The 25,540-nt window shown below is 53.4% G+C and overlaps 1 protein-coding gene across 1 annotated transcript in view; it reads left to right on the top strand.

Annotated features, from left to right (window-relative positions):
* Positions 1-413: 413 nt before the first annotated feature.
* The window catches only part of LOC144951292 (uncharacterized), a 273,910-nt gene continuing 248,783 nt past the window's right edge, over positions 414-25,540 (top strand). The window contains 1 exon segment of the mRNA XM_078881487.1: positions 414-1,473. Coding sequence (XP_078737613.1) covers positions 1,308-1,473 — 166 coding nt within the window. The 5' untranslated portion in view covers positions 414-1,307.

Raw genomic sequence — 25,540 nt, 5'->3', positions numbered from 1 at the left:
ACACACACACCTACATCCAGGAGTAGAACCAGGAATCACTCAGCGGTGGATTGAACACGGCTGGGATGTATAACGCAGTGGGGTGGTGCACACGTAATCCGGGTGGAGAATCGTGTACATATTTATGTAAGTGAGCAATGAGACACGGGGAGGGTGGGGTGTTGGGTGGATTGGCGGGTTATATTATAACTCAGTCGATCGTGGGCATGGTGCGTACGGTGATGATGATGATTTATGTTTGCGGTGTGGAAGCGACGTCGCCCCCCCCACGCTCCTCCTGGCTTGCCTCCTTGGCCCGACCCACGCGAGGCGATTGGTCCCCGAACGCACACGAAGAGGCGGGCCCGGGTTAGCCGGTCTCCCCCTCCCCTCTCAGCCACCACCACCACTACCACCACCACCAACCACCGCATTCCCTCTCTTCGGCACTGCCAGCAGCGATTCCTCCACCAGCACCACCGCCATCCATCCATCCCACGCAACGATTTCTCTCTCTCTCCCATCGCCGGCGCGTCTCATCCGTCCGTCTAAAACCTCTCGGCCACTCCCGCGGCCACGCATCAGGCGAGAGACACAGACAGAGAGAGAGAGAGGAGTTTGGTGAGAAGTCGCAACTTTTTTGGAAGAGAAAAGAAGACGTCGCTTCTTCTCCACCCATCCACCCCAAGACGGCATCTCGAGCGCAACGTTGAACCGCCGGGCAAAAGGGATTTCTCGTGCGTTTTGCGGAGAAGGCGTAGGAGCGACCAGGGAGGCGATAGAGAAGAGGGGGAAGGAGGAGGAGGAGGAGGTTCCCGTGGTGTTGCTACTCCACCGAAGTGGAGCCGTTGTCTTAACACGGAGCAATGTGGGGCAGTGTGCCGATCACGGTGCATCTCAGGTGTCAGTAGGATTTCTCCCCCTGCACTTGGCTCGTTGTGACTCGCTCGCGGCAGCAGGCAGAGATGGCATAATAAGAGTTGAGCCGAGCTGAAGGAACTAAGCGGGATTCTTCAATTCTCCGTTAATCTGCTCGGATATTTAAAACGGAATATTTGCAAATCGGCTCTTAACGACATCATCGTTCGTCCGCTTTTATAATCGCCGCTAATTGTAATTTTTCTCGTGATTGCGACCAGATATATATATTTAAATACGATACAAATTCGAGTGCACTCCGCTGGGTATTCGCGTGTGGCGGTGCATCGCGAGAGACGTTCTTGACGAGCGTCCGACTTGACAGGGAGTTCGCGAATCGGCGCAACTCCAGCGGCAACCGCATCAAGATCTGCAAACGGCAAGCAGCACCACCAACCACCACCACCACCATGTACATCATCTCCCGTTCGAGCGTCAAGTACAAGAGAAGACGAAGCTGTGATCCCGTCATGCGAGGCACCACGTTGACTACGACGACGATGACGATGATGCTGCTGGCGTCTGCCCTGGGACTCCTCTTGACACCGGGGATTACGTCAGCCCAACAGGGATTAGGTGAGTGAGTGTGTGAGTGTGTGTGTATATGTGTCTGTGTTTGTGGGGGAGCGGTAGTGTAGCGGTAAGCGCTACGTTGCGTTACGGAGCCCGCGACCCGGGTTCGATTCCTGATCACGGCCAACACCGGTGACAATTATCTGAACCGGTCCTGGGCCTCCCCTAGGTCGACTCAGCCTCAAATGAGGACTTGGTGCGGTGTGTCAACACAGGCGACCGGGCGTGGTGCTGGCCACCCACCCCCTCGTGTGCAGTGCCGGCCTTCATAGGTGCTGCTACTCGCTAACAGCACTTGCCCCAACTGTCTGTTAAGGCTATACGGGGGACCTTTGTCTCCTGTCGCACTCCACTCCTTCACCACCACCGCCAACGGATGAAGTGACCAGGCTGCCGTCGTCAGCCGAGGTGGCAGAAACCTCCGATTTGAGATCGTGAGATGCAAGGCCGTAGCCATGGAGCCAACATTGGGGGGACCAAATCTTCCAGGGGGTCTGGGCCCCCCCCCCCAGAAAAAAAAAAAAAATCTAAATTTGAAAATTAATTTCCTGCCAATTCCTGAATAAAATAGAAAAAACATTCACTCAAACATAAGATGGACTTTTGATTAATTTTTTAACAATAATGTCTAATAGTGTATTGTATTACATTGCTCTGTTTTTTTCTTAATTACCTTTTCTTGTTTCATTGTATGTAATGGCAGAGATTAGGGATTAAGAAAGTAAAACCATAACCACAATCGTATGAACAGAAATCTATTTTATAGCAATATATTGGGGGGGGGGGGGACATTTTGAGCATATTTGAAAATTGGCGGGGGGATGTGTCCACCCAATATATATTATAATATTTCGATTTAAAGCTTTCGTGACTGCAGAGATTCATATTATTGCTTCTTTCGGTAAAGTCACCTGCTGATGATTGCTTGTGTTGCAATCGAAACGTCGTGAGAATTCTATTGTTTTATTTTCATTATTTTATTATTTCCCCTCTACATGACTTTACCGAAAGCACCAAGAATATATTTATGATAATTACGGCCTTGGTGAGATGCCATGGGCTGCGTTCTGCCACTTCGGGTGGAGTCGTCTGTCAAGGCTACAGGGAGGCGGTGATGGTGGGGGGGGGTCCCCTGGTAGGGACCTTTCTCCCCCCCCCCACCCTCAAGATGTTCTCCACGTTCCACGAGCCCCGATTTGTATGCGATTATTTGGTGGGCAGGTCACCAACGCGCAGTTGACCGGCGTGGTGAAGTATGGTCAAATCACTCCGCCGCGTGGCCCTTACCCAGCTGTGGGTAGTGCGTGGTAGTGCGTGGTAGTGCACTGTAGTGCGTGGTAGTGCATATTAGTGCGTGGTAGTGCGTGGTAGTGCACTGTAGTGCGTGGCAGTGCGTGGTAGTGCACTGTAGTGCGTGGTAGTGCATTGTAGTGCATTGTAGTGCGTGGTAGTGCACTGTAGTGCGTGGTAGTGCATTGTAGTGCATTGTAGTGCGTGGTAGTGCACTGTAGTGCGTGGTAGTGCATTGTAGTGCATTGTAGTGCGTGGTAGTGCACTGTAGTGCGTGGTAGTGCATTGTAGTGCATTGTAGTGCGTGGTAGTGCACTGTAGTGCGTGGTAGTGCGTGGCAGTGCACTGTAGTGCATGGTAGTGCGTGGTGGTGCGTGGTGGTGCGTGGTAGTGCGTGGTGGTGCGTGGTGGTGCGTGGTAGTGCACTGTAGTGCGTGGCAGTGCGTGGTAGTGCACTGTAGTGCGTGGTAGTGCGTGGAAGTGCGTGGTGGTGCGTGGTGGTGCACTGTAGTGCGTGTTAGTGCACTGTAGTGCGTGGAAGTGCGTGGTGGTGCGTGGTGGTGCGTGGTAGTGCGTGGTGGTGCATCGTAGTGCGTGGTAGTGCACACCCCCCCCCCTACTAGAGGTAGCTCTAAAAGCCTCACTCTAGTCTAGAATATGTGTATTTGGCCTACTCTTCCACGCTGGCCAAGCGTCCTCGTCAGAGGCTGCGGGAGTGTCCCCCACGCTTCACCCGTCGCGTGCGGCAGCGTGCGGTGATCCCCGCGGGGCGCGGCCTCAGCTGCCGCTCCGTGAGATCGAACAGGCCACGTGTGTGGAGGGGGTGTTGCTTAGACGGCGATGGCTTCACCTGCACCGCGGTCTGACACGGAGACGTTGACCCCCTTCACGGCGAGACGGGGATTAGGGGACGTGGGTAGCGATGGGGATCAGGGTCGTGTCTGGGAGTTTGGGGGTAGGGGCATTGCGAGTCATAGCGGGTAGTGAATTGCAGTTGGGGATATAGGGGGTAGTGATAGGGGTGGGGTAGTGATAGGGGTGGTGATAGGGGTGGGGTAGTGATAGGGGTGGGGTAGTGATAGGGGTAGTGATAGGGGTAGTGATAGGGGTGGGGTAGTGATAGGGGTGGGGTAGTGATAGGGGTAGTGATAGGGGTGGGGTAGTGATAGGGGTGGGGTAGTGATAGGGGTAGTGATAGGGGTAGTGATAGGGGTGGGGTAGTGATAGGGGTGGGGTAGTGATAGGGGTAGTGATAGGGGTAGTGATAGGGGTGGGGTAGTGGTAGGGGCTGGGGTAGTGATAGGGGTTGGGGTAGTGATAGGGGTTGGGGTAGTGATAGGGGTTGGGGTAGTGATAGGGGTTGTGTTAGGGATGGGGGTAGTGATGGGGATGGGGTAGTGATAGGGGTAGTGATAGGGGTTGGGGTAGTTATAGGGGTTGGGGTAGTGATAGGGGTTGGGGTAGAGTTTGGGGCTGGGGTAGTTATAGGGGTTGGGGTAGTGATAGGGGTTGGGGTAGTGATAGGGATGGGTAGTGATAGGGGTTGGGGTAGTGATAGGGGTTGGTGTAGTGATAGGGGTTGGGGTAGTGATAGGGGTTGGGGTAGTGATAGGGGTTGGGGTAGTGATAGGGTAGTGATAGGGATGGGGGTGGTGATAGGGGTTGGGGTAGTGATAGGGGTGGGGTAGTGATAGGGGGTTGGGGTAGTGATAGGGGTTGGGGTAGTGATAGGGGTGGGGTAGTGATAGGGGGTTGGGGTAGTGATAGGGGTTGGGGTAGTGATAGGGGTTGGGGTAGTGATAGGAGTTGGGGTAGTGATAGGGATGGAGGTAGTGATAGGGGTTGGGGTAGTGAGAGTGGTTGGGGTAGTGATAGGGGTTGGGGTAGTGATAGGGGTTGGGGTAGTGATTGGGGCTAGTGTAGTGATAGGGGTTGGGGTAGTGATATGGGTTGGGGTAGTGATAGGGGTTGGGGTAGTGATAGGGGTTGGGGTAGTGATAGGGGTTGGGGTAGTGATAGGAGTTGGGGTAGTGATAGGGGTTGGGGTAGTGATAGGGGTTGGAGTAGTGATAGGGAAAGGGGGTAATGTTAGGGATAGGGTCTTTTGTAGGGTTATGAAGTGTTGGGAATTTTGTATTTGTGTTCGGGAACATGGGTTGTGTAAGGCGGTTGGATAAGGGACAGGGCTCGGGGCTTCGGATGTTATTTGGGAGCTTTGGGCTATTGTTAGGGCCGGAGTTATGTCTATCTATAGGGTTTAGCGGCTGCGGATATGATTGCGACTTGGGTTTGAGTTCACGCTCTGGGTAAGGCTGTGTAACTCTGTTTAGCGCTGCAGCTACGTCTATCTATAGCAGTGGTTCTTAAACCTGCACTGCAGCCCTGCACCCCGTTTGTTTCTCAGTCGTTGCAAAACTGCTATCATGTTTATTAAAAACATAGAGGGTTTTGATGAAGTAGATTTGTTACGTAACGTGCCCCTGCCTAACGCGTGTTTTCGATTATTGACCTTCCAACGTGAATTTTGCCCACGTCTCTCGCCACCCCCCGAGAGGGCATCACGCACCGCTCTGTAGGCTTAGCGGCCACGGTCCAGGGCTGTGGGATTGATAGCGACTTGGGTTCGAGTTCGCGTTGTGGTGCGAGGCTGTGGTTAGGACTGGTTAGGACTGCCGCTTCGAAGGGCACGGCCCTTAGCTGTCGTATCGGCCCAACGCGACAATTGCAGAGCTCTTAGCGATGGCAAGGGTTGGAGTTTGGTGTCACGCCCAGGCTGGGGAGAAGGATGACGCTCTTAGTGATGGCAAGGGTTGGAGTTTGGTGTCACGCCCAGGCTGGGGAGAAGGATGACGCTCTTAGCGATGGCAAGGGTTGGAGTTTGGTGTCACGCTCAAGCTGGGGAGAAGGATCGAGCGAGGGTTCGGATGACGCTAGGGTGAATGTTTGGGCTATCGTTGTGGCTGGGTCAATGGCTAAGGGTTGGAACTGTGTGCACGGATTCGGTTCCGGCTGTGGTTCGAGCGGAGGTTCGAGCTATGAGTTTGGTGCGGGTTAGGTGCACGAATATGGCTCGCCTGTATGTATGCGTGCCGGGGCTTCTTTCCGAAACCGAACGTAGCCAACCGTGCTAATCGCAGGTGCGGGGTGGGGTGGGGGAGCACACAAAGCACACACACACAGCAAGCCCTGTAATTAGGGTTTAGATGTGGCTGGCGGGGGAGAGTTCGGCGCATGGGTGCGATTGGGGCTGCAGGTGGCGGGGTCAGGGTATGTGGGTGTGTCTATTACCAGGTCTGTGGGTGTGACTATCACCAGGTCTGTGGGTGTGACTATCACCAGGTCTGTGGGTGTGGCTATCACCAGGTCTGTGGGTGTGACTATCACCAGGTCTGTGGGTGTGGCTATTGCCAGGTCTGTGGGTGTGACTATCACCAGGTCTGTGGGTGTGGCTATTGCCAGGTCTGTGGGTGTGTCTATTACCAGGTCTGTGGGTGTGACTATCACCAGGTCTGTGGGTGTGACTATCACCAGGTCTGTGGGTGTGGCTATTGCCAGGTCTGTGGGTGTGACTATCACCAGGTCTGTGGGTGTGACTATCACCAGGTCTGTGGGTGTGACTATTACCAGGTCTGTGGGTGTGGCTATTACCAGGTCTGTGGGTGTGACTATCACCAGGTCTGTGGGTGTGGCTATCACCAGGTCTGCGGGTGTGGCTATCACCAGGTCTGCGGGTGTGGCTATTGCCAGGTCTGTGGGTGTGACTATCACCAGGTCTGTGGGTGTGACTATCACCAGGTCTGTGAGTGTGGCTATTACCAGGTCTGTGTGTGTGGCTATTACCAGGTCTGTGGGTGTGACTATCACCAGGTCTGTGGGTGTGGCTATCACCAGGTCTGCGGGTGTGGCTATCACCAGGTCTGCGGGTGTGGCTATTGCCAGGTCTGTGGGTGTGACTATCACCAGGTCTGTGTGTGTGACTATTACCAGGTCTGTGGGTGTGACTATTACCAGGTCTGTGAGTGTGGCTATTACCAGGTCTGTGGGTGTGACTATTACCAGGTCTGTGTGTGTGACTATTACCAGGTCTGTGGGTGTGACTATTACCAGGTCTGTGTGTGTGACTATTACCAGGTCTGTGGGTGTGACTATTACCAGGTCTGCGGGTGTGGCTATTGCCAGGTCTGTGGGTGTGACTATCACCAGGTCTGTGGGTGTGACTATCACCAGGTCTGTGAGTGTGGCTATTACCAGGTCTGTGTGTGTGGCTATTACCAGGTCTGTGGGTGTGACTATCACCAGGTCTGTGGGTGTGGCTATCACCAGGTCTGCGGGTGTGGCTATCACCAGGTCTGCGGGTGTGGCTATTGCCAGGTCTGTGGGTGTGACTATCACCAGGTCTGTGTGTGTGACTATTACCAGGTCTGTGGGTGTGACTATTACCAGGTCTGTGAGTGTGGCTATTACCAGGTCTGTGGGTGTGACTATTACCAGGTCTGTGTGTGTGACTATTACCAGGTCTGTGTGTGTGACTATCACCAGGTCTGTGGGTGTGACTATTACCAGGTCTGTGGGTGTGACTATTACCAGGTCTGTGAGTGTGACTATTACCAGGTCTGTGAGTGTGGCTATTACCAGGTCTGTGTGTGTGACTATTACCAGGTCTGTGTGTGTGGCTATCACCAGGTCTGTGTGTGTGACTATTACCAGGTCTGTGGGTGTGGCTATTACCAGGTCTGTGGGTGTGACTATCACCAGGTCTGTGTGTGTGGCTATTACCAGGTCTGCGGGTGTGGCTATCACCAGGTCTGCGGGTGTGGCTATTGCCAGGTCTGTGGGTGTGACTATTACCAGGTCTGTGTGTGTGACTATCACCAGGTCTGTGTGTGTGGCTATTACCAGGTCTGTGTGTGTGGCTATTACCAGGTCTGTGTGTGTGACTATCACCAGGTCTGTGGGTGTGACTATCACCAGGTCTGTGTGTGTGGCTATCACCAGGTCTGTGTGTGTGGCTATTACCAGGTCTGTGGGTGTGGCTATTACCAGGTCTGTGGGTGTGACTATTACCAGGTCTGTGGGTGTGACTATTACCAGGTCTGTGGGTGTGACTATTACCAGGCCTGTGGGTGTGGCTATTACCAGGTCTGTGTGTGTGGCTATCACCAGGTCTGTGGGTGTGGCTATCACCAGGTCTGTGGGTGTGACTATCACCAGGTCTGTGGGTGTGGCTATTACCAGGTCTGTGTGTGTGACTATTGCCAGGCCTGCGGGTGTGGCTCTTGCCAGGCCTGTGGATGTGGCTATTGCCAGGCCTGCGGGTGTGGCTATTGCCAGGCCTGTGGGAGTGGCTGGGGCTATGGGCCATGGAAGGGCTCTGCGAACTCGTGGCCCCACCTGTGCCTCCAGCCCTTGTTGTAACGTCGCCCGAGTTTGTCCTCTGCACAAATAATAATAATGATGATGATGAAGTAAGAGCGGTGATTTGCCGCTGCGTGATCTCCACCGCTCCTCTCTGGCCCCGGGGTTGCAGTGCGAGTTCGAATCGGTGCCCACGACGTTGACACTTATGACAGCTCCTGCAAGTGAGTGGTGTCAGTAAGTGCGTGTGTGTGTGTCGGTACGTTTCGGTGTATGTGGGGTGCAGTAACCGCAGTGGATTGTTAGCGCTATGCTGCGCTACGAACCCCGGCTCACGGCCAACACCAGTGGCGATTATCTGAACCGGTCCTGGGCCTCCCCTAGGTCGACTCAGCCCTCAAATGAGTACCAGGTGTGCGGTGTGTCAACATCGCATCTGGCGGTGGGGGGGGGGCAGGGTGGTTGAGGGCTGGCTCCCACATCACCCGACAGATTTGACGGTGACGCGGTGCCCTGACCACTGTTGCACCACCATGGGTGGCACCACCGACTCCCAAGAGGTCCGCTGGACCTGTGTAAACAGATGCGGTGGACATTCCGTAATGATTCGAGCGAAAGCTCCAGGAATACACCGCCCTGGAATGTTACGAAATTTAATCTGTGCGTCTGGGAAAACAGCTACTCGAGCAGTTTATTATATAAGTGTTTTAAAAGCAAAACAAAAAAACAACAAGCGTAGAATCAACTCCGGGGATGATGTTGCCAACAGTGGCGATGCACTTCGAATCCCAACTCCCGGCGCGGCAAAGTTTAAACATTTGGGGGGGGGGGTCGTGGGGAGTTTCTGAATTCCCTCCACCACGGTGCCATCGTCTCTCGCACTGCGAACCGGTTCCACCGCAGTGAGTTTGAGTGGCAGGGCGCATGCGGTGGCGTGAACGCTGTGCGACTGTGATCTTCCGCATTCCTTGCGGTGTCATGCACGGTTAGTATGGACCGGCGTTCCTTGCGGTGCCAGGTACGGTTAGTATGGACCGGCGTTCCTTGCGGTGCCAGGCACGGTTAGTATGGACCGGCGTTCCTTGCGGTGCCAGGCACGGTTAGTATGGACCGGTGTTCCTTGTGGTGCCATGCACGGTTAGTATGGACCGGTGTTCCTTGTGGTGCCATGCACGGTTGGTATGGACCGGCGTTCCTTGTGGTGCCAGGCACGGTTGGTATGGACCGGCGTTCCTTGTGGTGCCAGGGACGGTTGGTATGGACCGGTGTTCCTTGTGGTGCCAGGCACGGTTGGTATGGACCGGCATTCCTTGTGGTGCCAGGGACGGTTGGTATGGACCGGTGTTCCTTGTGGTGCCAGGGACGGTTGGTATGGACCGGCGTTCCTTGTGGTGCCAGGGACGGTTGGTATGGACCGGTGTTCCTTGTGGTGCCAGGCACGGTTGGTATGGACCGGCATTCCTTGTGGTGCCAGGGACGGTTGGTATGGACCGGCGTTCCTTGTGGTGCCAGGGACGGTTGGTATGGACCGGCGTTCCTTGTGGTGCCAGGGACGGTTGGTATGGACCGGTGTTCCTTGTGGTGCCAGGCACGGTTGGTATGGACCGGTGTTCCTTGTAGTGCCAGGGACGGTTGGTATGGACCGGTGTTCCTTGTGGTGCCATGCACGGTTGGTATGGACCGGCGTTCCTTGTGGTGCCATGCACGGTTGGTATGGACCGGTGTTCCTTGTGGTGCCATGCACGGTTGGTATGGACCGGTGTTCCTTGTGGTGCCATGCGCGGTTGGTATGGACCGGTGTTCCTTGTGGTGCCATGCGCGGTTGGTATGGACCGGTGTTCCTTGTGGTGCCATGCACGGTTGGTATGGACCGGCGTTCCTTGTGGTGCCATGCGCGGTTGGTATGGACCGGTGTTCCTTGTGGTGCCATGCACGGTTGGTATGGACCGGTGTTCCTTGTGGTGCCATGCACGGTTGGTATGGACCGGTGTTCCTTGCGGTGCCATGCACGGTTGGTATGGACCGGTGTTCCTTGTGGTGCCATGCGCGGTTGGTATGGACCGGTGTTCCTTGTGGTGCCATGCACGGTTGGTATGGACCGGTGTTCCTTGCGGTGCCATGCACGGTTGGTATGGACCGGTGTTCCTTGCGGTGCCATGCACGGTTGGTATGGACCGGCGTTCCTTGTGGTGCCATGCACGGTTAGTATGGACCGGCGTACCTTGTACCGCAGCGGTTGTGTCCTGTGCCGATTATTATCGCTACAGCCTAGCCCGGCAGCAGCAGCAGCAGGGGTTAGCAGCAGCAGCAGGGGTTAGCAGCAGCAGCAGCAGGGGTTAGCAGCTGCAGGGGTTAGCAGCAGCAGGTTCGATCTCGACCCTAACACCCACGGTGGTGAGATGTTAACGACCTCGCATGGTCTACAGGAGGTCGTGGGTTCGACCCCGATCTTCACGCCTGCTGCTGCTGTATATTTGGAGTTCTCCGCGTGGTCGCGTGGATTTTTCTCCTGGTAGCCTCCGGCTTTCCCCTCTAATCAACGTCACGCGTTTATAGTATTTGGCCACTGCTCTACATTTGCACGTGGTGATGATGATGATGACAAGCCACTTCCGTGAGCTATCAATTGTGGCCAGGTGGCTTCTGAAAAAGATCTACACAGCCCAGTGGGGCCTTGCCTGGTAACATTAAACTCGTTTATAGGGTTCGTTAAACGAGGAACGCCTGTGTTTGTGTCATACCGGGGAGAAAAATGACCGGTTTAGAAAGTCTTCCCCCCCCTCCCCTATCGTCTTTACGTTTGAACCGATTGTGTAAATCTTTAAACTCCCCGTATTTAGGTGGCAACCTCACAATGCGAGGCCTTATGAGCTCTGTGGCTTACTCAGCTCTCGCCTGAATCCGGTGACGATGTTGACGACGAGAATGATGATGATGATGCTGTGAGACTTATAGGTTGAACAACTAATTTCTCTGGAACTGTATTCTTGGTTCTATTGGTAAAGTCACGTAGATAGAAATAATAATAATCATAAATTGAAAATAATTATTTATTAATAATTATTCATAATAATTATTTTTTCTTTTTTATTAAAATTTTATTTTCTATCTTCGTGACTTTACCGAAAGAACCAATAATATGAATTCCTGCAGTCACGAAAGTTTTAAGTTCTCTAGAACTGCTTTTGGTGTTGTTTTGCTGAGTTGCCTCTCCCCCCACCCACGCCTCGCTTCCAATTGTCCACGTGACGGTGCGAGAGAAGTTCTACAAAGACACTTGATGATGATGATGGGGATGATGTTGAGGATGTTTAAGAATGCTGGAAGCGATTATGTTTTTTTTGGTGTTTCATACTGTCTGGGCAAACTTGTTGGTAAATGTGGGCCCGGCAGGAAAGGGGTAAGAGGGTTGTCTCTGCGACATTTATTTTTGGTCAACCACACCCCGATGTAGATATAGGCCTGCTGCTTGCACACTCGTTTTGCTCAAGGAAAAAAAAAGTGAGCGTGCGTGAGTGTCTGTGTGTGACAGTGTCTCTGTATGTGTCTGTGTGTGTCTGTGTGTGTGGGACATTGTCTGTGTGTGTTTGTGTGTGTGTTACAGTGTCTGTGTGAGTGTCTGTGTGTGACAGTGTCTGTGTGTTTCTGAGTGAGTAAGTGAGTGTGTGTTTCTGGGTGAGTGAGTGTGTGTGTGTTTCTGGGTGAGTGAGTGCGTGTGTGTTTCTGGGTGAGTGAGTGTGTGTGTGTGTTTCTGGGTGAGTGTGTGTGTTTCTGGGTGAGTGTGTGTGTGTTTCTGGGTGTGTGTATGTGTGTTTGTTTCTGTGTGAGTTAGTGCATGTGTGTGTGTGTTGCTGGGTGAGTGTATGTGTGTGTGTGTTTCTGAGTGAGTTTGTATGTGTGTTTTTGGGTGAGTGTGTGTGTTTTTCTGGGTGAGTGAGTGTGTGTGTGTGTTTCTGGGTGAGTGTGTCAGTGTGTTTCTGGGTCAGTGTGTGTGTGTGTTTCTGGGTGAGTGTGTGTGTTTCTGAGTGAGTGTGTATCTGTGTGTGTTTCTGGGTCAGTGAGTGTGTCAGTGTGTTTCTGAGTGAGTGTGTGTGTGTGTTTCTGGGTGAGTGTGTATGTGTGTGTGTTTCTGGGTGAGTGAGTGTGTGTTTCTGGGTGATTGCGTGTCTGTTTCTGTGTGAGTGAGTGTGTGTGTTTCTGGGTGAGTGAGTGTGTTTGTTTCTGGGTGAGTGAGTGTGTGTGTTTTTCTGGGTGAGTGAGTGTGTGTTTCTGGGTCAGTGAGTGTGTGTGTGTTTCTGGGTGAGTGTGTCAGTGTGTTTCTGGGTGAGTGAGTGTGTCAGTGGGTTTCTGGGTGAGTGAGTGTGTGTGTGAATGTGTGTGAGTGAGTGTGTGAGTGTTTCTGGGTGCGTGAATGTGTGTGAGTGAGTGTTTCTGTGTGTGTGTGTGTGTGAGCGTGTCTGAGTGAGTGTATGTGAGTGACTATATATGTGGAGCAGTGTGCGCTACGATCCCAGCAACCTGGGTTTGATTCCCTGCCATGGTCAACAGATCGCCCGTGCGATCTCAACTTACCCAGGACATCTAGGAGGTCAACAAGTAAAACTTATTAACAAGGCCGTAGCCATGGAGTCAAGATTGGGGGGACCAATTCTTCCAGGGAGTCTGGGGTCCCCCCCCCAGAAAAAAATCTAAAATTGAAAATAATTTCCTGCCTAAATTTTTTGTTTTAATTCACTACCACATGGGATGGACTTTTTTTTTTTTATAAAAAATTTACAATAATGTTTAGTAGTGTATTGTATTACATTTATCTGTTTTTTTTTCTTTTTTACATGTTCTTGTTTCATTGTATGTAATGGCAGAGGTTGGGGATTAATAAAGTACAACCATAACCGCAATCGTATGAACAGAAATCTATTTTATAGCAATATATTGGGGGGGAACATTTTGAGCATATTATGATTACGGCCTAGCTTGTTAGCGTGTGTAAGCATCAGCGGTGGGAAGATTCCATTGGCTGGGAAGTTTGCCGACTGAACCACTCCCTCGTGCATTAATAGGTGCTCGCTAACAGCAGTTACCCCCAATCGCCAGGGTCGATCAACTGCTGGATTGCTTTGTGTAGCTGCGAGCGCGGCGCCGTTCCCAACGTATTGAGGAGGTTGGGGGGGGGCAGCGAGGGGTGTGGCGAGGCCCCTTCATCCAGCAGTGGATCGATCATGGGCGTTGGATCGATCATGGGCGTTGGATCGATCATGGCGGTTGGATCGATCATGATGGCGCGTTCTCCGCTCGTCGCGGAGGTTGGGGGGGGGGGGCAGCGAGGGATGTGGCGAAGCCCCTTCATCCAGCAGTGGATCGATCATGGGCGTTGGATCGATCATGGCGGTTGGATCGATCATGATGGCGCGTTCTCCGCTCGTCGCGGAGGTTCGCGTTTCGAACCCGGCACTCCCGCCCCGGTAAATACTGCCGGTGAATAAGACTGCAGGCACCACGGGGACGAGGAGATGTTACCTATAGTAATAGGGTTTTACCCTTTCAACTGGTACAAAGCTGACACCTTTATACAAGGGATCATGGTTGCAATAACCACAACACAAGCAGTCAAAATGCAAACAAAAAGAAACAACTCTGATAATGATATGCACTGTCCTTGAAGTTGATTGGTCCACACCCGAGACAGCTTTTCTTAGAGCCTAGTCTCCATTGGTGTTGGACCAGATGACGCCAAAAGGCGTACAACTCAAAAACAGCGCACTATCAGAGTATTGAGAGCTCGGGGTAAGCATTAACACTATGAGACCTCCTTTACCAGTGGCAAAATATAGGAATAGGTTTTTACCCTTTCAACTGGTACAAAACTGTTAACTACCTCGCCTGGTATGCAAGAGGTCGTGAGTTCGATTCTGACCCTGACGCCTGCTGCTGTATATTTGGAGTTTGCGTGTCTCTCTCTCTCATCATCATCACGGTGGCTAGGAGATGTTAACTACCTCGCCTGGTGTACAGGAGGTCGTGAGTTCGATCCCGACCCTGACGCCTGTTACTGTATATTTGGAGTTTGCGTGTCTTTCTCTCTCATCATCATCACGGTGGCTAGGAGATGTTGACTACCTCGCCTGGTGTGCAGGAGGTCGTGAGTTCGATCCCGACCCTGACGCCTGCCGCTGCATATTTGGAGTTTGCGGTCTCTCTCTCTCTCCACCCGTGGTCGCGTGGATTTTTCTCCGGATAGCCTCCGGTTTTTCCCCCCTCCCCATTTAGAATCAACGTCACACGTTCAGAGCGATTGGCCTGCTGCAGTAAATTCCCACGTGGTGATGGTGATGATGATGGTGATGATGATGGTGATGATGGTGATAAGCCGTCACTTCATTGAGCTATCGATTGTGACGGCCAGGGTGTATACTGAAAAGGAGCGATTGCACGGTTGCCTAAGTGGACCTTAAGCTGGTAAAAATCAAACAAATGAAAAGCGTTCAGTTGAGCTCGCAAGGGGAGCGACGTCATGGGCCCACGTGGCGTCACCTGCCAAATGTGGCGACAAGAATGAAACGCCTCCAAAATCACTCAATGAGGTTATCGAACCGCAGCAGCCATCATCCCCCCCCCTGCCCCCTAACTGCTACTGATGAAAACTGGACAGGATTCTCGTGGAATGAAGTCACGAGACTAGGCGAGGCTTTGACTACTGTTCAACACTGAGCGTGCTTACGCGACCAGTGGCATGCATATTAGTGTTTTTTTGGGTTAGATCGTGTAAATTTATAAATGTTGTGTCGTTAAAGCCGCCACCACCCGACACAGCCAACGAGTAAGGGTTGTCACGTAAACATTACGTGGCTAATTCGTCACTAGGACAGCACCAACCGGTGTGTTGAAGAGCGAATCCACAACATTTACAATCTGGGGCTTGGCTCTCCAACACACCGGTGTGCTGTACTAGTACACTACACTATACACTACACTATACATTACACTATACACTACACTACACACTACACACTACACTATACACTACACTATACATTACACTATACACTACACTACACACTACACTATACACTACAATATACACTACACTATACACTACACTACACACTACTATACACTACACTACTATACACTATACACTACACACTACACCACACTACACACTACACTATACACTACTATACACTACACCATACACTACACTATACACTACACTATAAACTACACTATACACTTCACTACTATACACTACACTATACACTACACTATTATACACTACACTACTATACACTACTATACACTACACTATACACTACTATACACTACATTATACACTACACTACTATACACTACTTCCACTACACTACAGTATACACTACACTATACACTACATTATACACTACTATACACTACACTATTCACTACACTACTATACACTACAGTATACACTACACTATAAACTACACTATACACTTCACTACTATACACTACACTATACACTACACTATTATACACTACACTACTATACACCACTATACACTACACTATATACTACACTATTATACACTACACTACTATACACTACTATACACTACACTATACACTACTATACACTACACTATTCACTACACTACTATACACTACAGTATACACTACACTATACACTACACTATAAACTACATTATACACTTCACTACTATACACTACACTATACACTACACTATTATAAACTACACTACTATACACTATTATACACTACACTATACACTACTATACACTACATTATACACTACACTACTATACACTACTTTCCACTACACTACAGTATACACTACACTATACACTACACTATACACTACTATACACTACACTATTAACTACACTACTATACACTACAGTATACACTACACTATACATTTATATATTACATACGCGATCCAACCCCCCCAAAAAAACCTGCATTATGGACGACTGCCACTGGCAACCAAATCCCCCGTTGCGTACTCGCGGGGGGACGCTCGCACGTGTCGCGTCGCGGGGCCCCCACGCCGAGAATTTCACGTCTCTGCCGCTTCCTCGGGACCACCGGCGGAGGCTCCGGGGGCCGGCACAGACTTCTGGATGTCTCGCGTGGGAGGGTGGGGAGGGTTTGGTGGTGGTGGTGGTGGTTGGGGAGGCCGTGCCGGTGATTAATAACACACAGCTGACACGCCGCACCGCAACGCACCGACAGATCACTCGGCCCCTCTGTGTATTACACGCGGCCTTTTGGCACCACCCCCACACACACACACGGCCGCCCTTCCCCCCCACCTCGCCCCCCCACCTCGCCCCCCCCCACCCCACCCCTCCACTAAAATCTGCGACTCCCTTTTTGCCGAGAGATTTCGGATCGGTTTGCGCCCTCAAACGGTTTTTACGATTCATCATCGTGTGGGGCAATCGCGCGTACTTATGTACGCAGGAGCTCATGTCCCAGCTTACATGCAATACATGTATATACAGTTGTGTTAAGATGTTAAAACACCAAACAGAAACCTCATGCAAGGAATCATGTCCTGCGTTAACCACACATGCTATTTATAGTGAACGTGCAAATAAAAAGCACGCTCTGGTAGTGTGTGATGATGCATTGTCTTTGAAGCTGATTGATCCACACCAGAGACAGCTTTCTTTCGAGCCCAGTCTCAACCGGTGTCAGACAGAGGACGCCAAAAGGCGAACAGCACAAGGGAAATGCCACTGTCAGGGCATTGCGAGCACGGGGAGAGCAGCTACATCATGGGCCCTCCCTTGCCAGCATCAACAATTTAAGGAGAGGTTTGATGCCCTCTCGAGCAATTAAACAGGCGGTGTCAAGATGTCAAAACACCAAAGAGAAACATCTTGCGAGGAATCGTGCACTGCGTTAGCCACGCACGGTACTTGCGGTGAGCATGCAAACTGGCTGGGGAGGGTCCGTGATGAGTCGCTGTGTCAGGCTCCTGACTTCACTTCTGTCAGCCGACTTTGCTGGATGAAGGGCCCCCTCCACCATGCCGCGTCCGCTGCTGGGATTTCTTTGACGGTACTTCGCCACGCTGGTCGCCGCTGGTCGCCGCTGGTCGCTCAAGGCGAGACCCCCGGGGCCGGTTATTGATTAGCCGCCGCTGTTGGCCGCCGCCGGCAAATGGAACGCGGGTGGCCACGCTCCTAGAGCAGTGCGCTGATCATGGCGCCACCACTCCACCCCAAAACCCCGGGAGGCCTATGTTAAGTTACCCATTTACGGGGAGTTTGCGTGCAAGGGGGTTGCTAAGTGCGGCGGCGAGGGGCGATGCAAGCCTCTGGTTAACATCCAGGCCACCAGCCCCGTTCGTGCAAAGTGCCTTGATTTGGTCCGTGTCCCAACAGCCGACGCCTAGTGTAGCCTCGTGCGGCCTGGTGTAACCTCGTGTGACCTCGTGTGACCTCGTGTGACCTAGTGTAGCCTCGTGTGACCTCGTGTGACCTCGTGGAGCCTCGTGTGACCTCGTGCGGCCTCGTGTGACCTCGTGTGACCTCGTGTGACATCGTGTGACCTCGGGTAGCCTCGTGTAGCCTCGTGTGACCTTGCATCGTGGCCTCACATGACCTTGCATAGTAGCCTCGTGTGACCTTGCATCGTGGCCTCACGTGACCTTGCGTAGTGGCCTCCTGTGACCTTGCGTAGCCTCGTGCAGGTATGAGAGCGCTGGCTACGGTGGGCAACCTGTGCATTGGCGGGAGGCAAGGGGGGTTGGCGACTCGGTAGGGGCCACATCTCCGCTAGGGGCCCGGCTCCTCTGCAACCGTCTTCTCCTCCCACCGCTGTCGCTTAACACTTGGGGCAGGCTGATGCTGGCGAACCCGCGTCAGCCTCCACCAAGCCGGCACTTACCAGCGTGGTGAAGTATGGGCAAACCCCTCTCCCCCCCCGCCCTCAATGAGCGACACTGCATAGGGTTAGGGAGGCCTTCTTCCAGAAGTGTATTCATCTCGGGGCTGAACAATATTTCCCTGTCATTCATATATCGTAAGTGGCTTATTGTGTGCGCAGTAAGTCATGGACGCGAGCCACAGTGGCGCGACTGTGGCCGTGCCACCCACGGCTACGGCCCGCCACAGTGAACCCACAGAGAGACACGGACAGAATGCAGAGGTTCGCGTGGAGATATATTGAGGACAAGGCAACAACGGGGCGATTGTGGCCGGGCAACCCACGGTTACGGACCGCCACAGTGAACCCACTGTGGTCGTCTGCGCTCCTTCACCGCAGGAGGAGGAGGAAGACCAGCGACACGACACGAAGTTTCTCTGCCTGCTGAAGCCCTTTCGTCATGGCCAATAGCAGCAGTAGTGGCAGCAGTAGCAGTGGTAGCAGTAGCAGTGGCAGCAGTAGCAGGATCTCCAACATTGGGGCACATTCCCGAATGGGGCACATTGCCAATTGGGGCACATTCCCGATTTATCTTCACTCCCCCCCCCCCAACCCTGAGACTTCCCCCAGACATCGTAACGTTCCTTGGTGTTGAACAGAGGAACGTTGAAGACGCGGGGCACGGCGGTGCGACTGTGGGCATGCAACCCACAGCCACGGAGCGCACGGTGAACCCACTGTGGTCGTCTGGGCTCCTTCAACAGCGGAGGAGGAGGACCAGCGGACACCACTCGAACTCTGTCTGCTGAAGCCCTCTCTGGTCGTAGCCAGGAGCAGCAGCAGTGGCAGCAGCAGCAGCAGAAGGACCTCTACATTGGGCATAGAGCTCCTGCACACATTGCTGCCCTGTCGTAACAAGAATATTCGAGAATAACCGCAGTGAAGTCGATGGGGCAGGTGGCGTGCGCGGTGGGGTAAAGTGTGGGTGTGCGCCCCGCACACTTGCAGTGTGGAGGAGTAGGCCACATACCGCCCGAGAGTGTGCCCTAGCTGGAGGGCCCTTTGACCTGCATTTGCGTGGGCTAGCCAGCAATGGCAGGGCCGTAAAAACACAAAAAAAAACAAGAGAGATAAATCATTATAAATTTACACAAAAAAAATAGCGTCCCTCTGACTTTCCCAGGAATGGCTGCCTTAGACCGGAGACTCCTCCGGGAGGGACCAACGTTGAGATGTTTGGCCGCTTCCCCCGAAGCGGTGTTTATTCTGGGAGGAAACTGGAGCACTCCAACCACCCCCCCATAAAATCCCACGCCCGGGCCACGAGGCTGAAAGGCACGCAAGTCGCTTTTAAGGAGATAACGCTGGCGACGGTGGCGACCGCTTCAACTCACCGCTGTGATTACCCACGGCACCGGCAGCGCTGGGGCCGGGACGCTAAGATGAATCTGACGGCCAGGGCTTGGCGTGGTTTGCCACGGTGGCTTAGAGATGTTTACTACCTCGCCTGGTATACAGGAGGTGGTGGGTTCCATCCCCACCCTAACGCCATGGTGGCTAGGAGATGTTAACTACCTCGCCTGGTTTGCAGAAGGTCGTGGGTTCCATCCCGACCCTAAAGCCACAGTGGATAGAAGATGTCAACTAACTCGCCTGGTATACAGGAGATCGTGAGTTCCATCCCGACCCTGACGCCACGGTGACTAGGAGATGTCAACTACCTCGCCTGGTATGCAGGAGGTCGTGAGTTCCATCCCGACCCTGACGCCATGGTGGCTAGGAGATGTTAACTACCTCGCCTGGTATACAGGAGGTCGTGGGATCCATCCCCACCCTCCCGCCACGGTGACTAGGAGATGTCAACTACCTCGCCTGGTATACAGGAGGTCGTGGGTCCCATCCCGACCCTGACGCCACGGTGGCGAGGAGATGTCAACTACCGTGGCAGCCTTGCCACGTTCCCGCCTTATGCCCCGAGAGTCCGGCAATGTGGCATTGAAGAGTTGGCGCCCACGCGAACGAAGCTCCCGAGTTTTGACTTAAAACTTTCGTGACTGTAGGAATTCGTATTTTTGGTTCTTTTGGTAAAGTCATGTAGATATAAAAACAATTTTAAACGAAGACCGCTTGTGTTGCGATCGAGACGTCGTGGGTTTTTTGCTTGAATTATTTCCAATTTATAACTTTTTTTATTGTATTTTTCTTTACTATCTACGTGTCTTTACTGAAATAACCAAAACACGAAGCTCCCGAGTGTGAACACAGCGCGCAGCGGGGAGCCCGCTGGCTGGCGTGTGCTGCTGGTGTATCGGGATAGAGGCCGCGTGTGTGTGTGTGTCGGGGTGTGTGTAGGGGTGTATGTAGGGGTGTGTGTCGGGGTGTGTGTGTGTGTGTGTCAGGGTGTGTGTAGGGGTGTGTGTAGGGGTGTATGTAGGGGTGTGTGTCGGGGTGTGTGTGTGTGTGTCGGGGTGTGTGTAGGGGTGTGTGTAGGGGTGTATGTAGGTGTGTGTGTCGGGGTGTGTGTGTGTGTGTGTCGGGTTGTGTGTAGGGGTGTGTGTAGGGGTGTATGTAGGGGTGTGTGTCGGGGTGTGTGTGTGTGTCGGGGTGTGTGTGTGTGTGTGTGTCGGGGTGTGTGTGTGTCGGGGTGTGTGTGTGTCGGGGTGTGTGTGTGTCGGGGTGTGTGTGTGTGTCGGGGTGTGTGTGTGTGTGTCGGGGTGTGTGTGTGTGTCGGGGTGTGTGTGTGTCGGGGTGTGTGTGTGTCGGGGTGTGTGTGCGTCGGGGTGTGTGTGTGTGTAGGGGTGTGTGTGTGTAGGGGTGTGTGTAGGGGGTGTGTGTAGGGGCGTGTGTGTATGTGTGTCGGGGTGTGTGAAGGGGTGTGTGTGTAGGGGTGTGTGTGTAGGGGTGTTTGTGTAGGGGGGAGTTTGTGTGTCGGGGTGTGTGAAGGGGTGTGTGTGTGTGTAGGGGTGTGTGTGTGTGTCAGGGTGTGTGTGTGTGTGTTGGGGTGTGTGTAGGGCTGTGTGTGTGTAGGGGAGTGTGTGTAGGGGCGTGTGTGTGTGTGTCGGGGTGTGTGTCGGAGTGTGTGTGTGTGTCGGGGTGTGTGTAGGAGTGTGTGTGTGTGTCAGGGTGTGTGTGTGTGTCGGGGTGTGTGTAGGGCTGTGTGTGTGTAGGGGTGTGTGTGTAGGGTGTGTGTGTGTGTCGGGGTGTGTGAAGGGGTGTGTGTCTAGGGGTGTGTGTGCAGGGGTGTGTGTGTAGGGGGGAGTGTGTGTGTCGGGGTGTGTGAAGGGGTGTGTGTGTGTGTGTAGGGGTGTGTATGTGTGTCGGGGATGTGTGTGTGTGTCGGATCGGGGGGGGGTGTTTAAGTTCACGGCGCAGTTTTTTTAAGAGGGGGGGGGGGGAGCGTTCCGACTCGGCGTCGTGACGCCACCGACGCGTTGTCGAGATTCTTCGAGACAATTGAAGGAGTCGAGTGGGGTGGGGGGTGGGGGGTGGGGGGTGGGGGGGGCAAATCGATAATCGCGTTCCTAGAAACCGCGCGGCGACCGCGGGAAGCCCTCCATGCCCCGCGCCTCCCGTGCCGTGCCACCCGCGACCCTTCACGACCTCTGAGTTTGTTGTTGGCCAGGTGCGAGGGGAAGGGGGAAGCCCCCCCCCCGCTCCCCCCCCCCCCCCCGAGAGAATCGTTCTTCTTGTCCGTGAACGAGCAGAGAAGCTCAGCTCGGTCGCCTCTGCGATGCGCTTCTGTTCTGCCCCCCCCCCCGCTTCGACCCCCGCCCCACCCCCCGCTCCGAGCCCCCCCCCACCCCCCGCTCCAACCCTCTCCCCCGCTCCGAGCCCCCCCCCACTCCCCGCTCCGACGCCCCCTCCGCTCCGAGCCCCCCCCACCCCCCGCTCCAACCCTCCCACCCGCTCCGAGCCCCCCCCCCAGTCCCCGCTCCGACACCCCCCCCCCGCTCCGAGCCCACTCCCCGCTCCAACCCCCCCACTCCGCTCCGAGCCCCCCCCCACTCCCCGCTCCAACCCCCCCACTCCGCTCCGAGCCACCCCCCACTCCCCACTCCAACCCCGCCCCCCCGCTCCTAGCCCCTCCCCCCGTCCTTGACGAGTTGAATCTCGAGGGGGTTCCACTCGCGATGCCGCTGAGTGACGCTGCGGTTTCGTGTCCCCGTCTCCGGATCGCTGCGCCGACGTCGTCGTCCAGGCCCATGAGAGGCGACAATGAGAAGCTCATTCAGACGCTGTCTCCCCGACAGAATGAATTCATTCAGACGCTGTCTCCTCGACAGAATGAATTCATTCAGACGCTGTCTCCCCGACAGAATGAATTCATTCAGACGCTGTCTCCTCGACAGACCTGTTCTTCACCTGAGGACGGCTGCTTGCGTTGTGGCCGAAACGTCGTGAGAATTGTATTTTATAATGTTTTATTTTTATTATTTTATTATTTCCATTCTACGTGACTTTACCGAAAGAACCATGAAGATGAATCCCTGCAGTCGCGAAAGCTTTAAATCGAAAAAAAAAATGTGAAGCTGTCAAGAAGTTGAATGCAAACTTAAAATGGCATTGCATTCTTTTTGTCCGCTTATCTATCGATAAATAACAACAGATCTATACTTATAGTCAAATACCGTGCATCTCTAGACGGGCTTTCACTTGCGGTGAGTCGCTGGTCTCAGCTTGGTGATTAGTAGCTCGCATAGAGACTCATAGACTCGCTCAGAGAACTATAGACTCACATAGAGACCCATAGATTCACATAGAGACTCATAGACTCGCTCAGAGAACCATAGACTCACATGGAGATCCATACTCTCGCATAGAGACCCATTGACTCACATAGAGACCCATAGACTCACATAGAGACCCCATTGACTCCTATAGAGACCCATTGACTCAAATAGAGACCCATAGACTCACACAGAGACCCATTGCCTCCTATAGAGACCCATTGACTCCTATAGAGACCCATTGCCTCACATAGAGACCCATAGACTCACATAGAGACCCATAGACTCACACAGAGACCCATAGACTCACACAGAGACCCATAGACTCACATAGAGACCCATTGCCTGCTATAGAGACCCATAGACTCACATAGAGACCATTGACTAACATAGAGACCCATTTGCCTCACATGGAGACCCATAGACTCACATAGAGACCATTGACTCACATAGAGACACATTGACTCACATAGAGACCCATAGACTCACATAGAGACCCATAGACTCACATAGAGACCATAGACTCACATAGAGACCATTGACTCACATAGAGACCATTGACTCACATAGAGACACATTGACTCCTATAGAGACCCATAGACTCACATAGAGACCCATAGACTCACATAGAGACACATAGGCTCACATAGAGACCATTGACTCACAAAGAGACCATTGATTCACATAGAGACCATTGACTCACATAGAGACCCATTGACTCACATAGAGACCCATAGACTCACATAGAGACCATTGACTCACATAGAGACCATTGACTCACATAGAGACCCATTGACTCACATAGAGACCCATTGACTCACATAGAGACCCATTGACTCACATAGAGTCCATTGACTCACATAGAGACCATAGACTCACATAGAGACCCATAGACTCACATAGAGACAATTGACTCACATAGAGACCATTGACTCACATAGAGACCCATTGACTCACATGGAGACCCATTGACTCACATAGAGACCCATATACTCACATAGAGAACCATTGACTCACATAGAGTCCATTGACTCACATAGAGACCATAGACTCACATAGAGACCCATAGGCTCACATAGAGACCCATTGACTCACATAGAGACCCATTGACTCACATAGAGACCCATTGACTCACATAGAGTCCATTGACTCACATAGAGACCATAGACTCACATAGAGACCCATAGACTCACATAGAGACCATTGACTCACATAGAGACCATTGACTCACATAGAGACCCATTGACTCACATGGAGACCCATTGACTCACATAGAGTCCATTGACTCACATAGAGACCATAGACTCACATAGAGACCCATTGACTCACATAGAGTGCATTGACTCACATAGAGACCATAGACTCACATAGAGACCCATAGACTCACATATAGACCATTGACTCACATAAAGACCCATAGACTCACATAGAGACCCATTGACTCACATAGAGACCCATTGACTCACATAGAGACCCATTGCCTCCTATAGAGACCCATTGACTCACATAAAGTCCATTGACTCACATAGAGACCCATTTGCCTCCTATAGAGACCCATTGACTCACATAGAGACCCATAGACTCACATAGAGACCCATAGACTCACATAGAGACCCATTGACTCACATGGAGACCCATAGACTCACGTAGAGACCGTTTGATTCACATAGACCCGTAGAATCACGTAATGAACCATTGACTCGCATGTAAACCTATTGACTCACGTAGAGGGCCGAGAGACTCACATCATGACACCATCGACTCACATAGAGACCCATTGGCTCTCACAGAAACTCATAAAGTCACACAGAGGACCCAGTTTTGTTTACAAACTTAAACGCGATGCCCCCTGCCTGCTGGGGACTGGGGCGTGAAACGTGACCCCCGCCCCGTGACCCCCACCACCCCCCACCACCCCCACCCCCGTGACCCCCACCACCCCCCCACCACCCCCTCCCCATCGACCCCCACCACCACCCACGCCCCACCCATGCGCCGTGCCAATCAGCTGATGTATTTATGGGGACGAGGCCTAATTCAGGCCGGGGGTTAAACGCGGAGTGATTGAGCGATGGGCTACGAGGCCGGGGGTCTGAGGGGGGGGTGGGGGGGTGGGGGGGGGGTTCCCTGGGCGGGGCTCCCTCGTGCTCTGGATTCGCCGTCCAAGAGGCCACTGAGTGGCTCCCCCTCCACCCCCTCCCCTCCACCCCCTCCCTTCCACCCCCTCCCCTCCACCCCCTCCCCTCCACCCCCTCCACTCCACCCCCTCCCCCTCCACCCCCTCCCCTCCACCCCCCTCCCCTTCACCACCTCCACTCCACCCCCTCCCCTCCACCCCCTCCCCTTCACGCCCTCCCCTCCACCCCCTCCCCTCCATCCCCTCCCCTCCACCCCCTCCACTCCACCCACCCCCTCCACTCCACCCCCTCCCCTCCACCCCCTCCCCTCCAATACCCCCACCACCCCCCTCCACTCCACCCCCTCCCCTCCATCCCCTCCCCTCCACCCCCTCTCCTCCACCCCCACCCCTCCCCTCCACCCCCTCCCCTTCACCCCCTCCACTCCACCCCCTCGCCTCCATCCCCTCCACTCCACCCCCTCCACTCCACCCCCTCCCCTCCAATACCCCCACCACCCCCCTCCCCCACACTCCTCCACCCCCCTCCTCCCTCTCGACTCAGCCTAAAATGGGTACCTGGTGCGGTGTTTGAACATCGACACTGGGGAGACAAAGGCGGCCGGGCGTGGTGCAGGCCTGCATAGGTGCTCGCTAACAGCACTTGCGCCAACGGTCTGTGCAGGCTATATGGAGGCTGTGTTTCTT

The sequence above is a fragment of the Lampetra fluviatilis genome, chromosome 61, assembly GCF_964198595.1.
Source record: "Lampetra fluviatilis chromosome 61, kcLamFluv1.1, whole genome shotgun sequence".
In the NCBI taxonomy this organism is placed as follows: Eukaryota; Metazoa; Chordata; class Hyperoartia; order Petromyzontiformes; family Petromyzontidae; genus Lampetra; species Lampetra fluviatilis.
The sequence above is the reverse complement of the archived record's forward strand: the minus strand, read 5'-3'. Positions and strand labels throughout refer to the sequence as shown.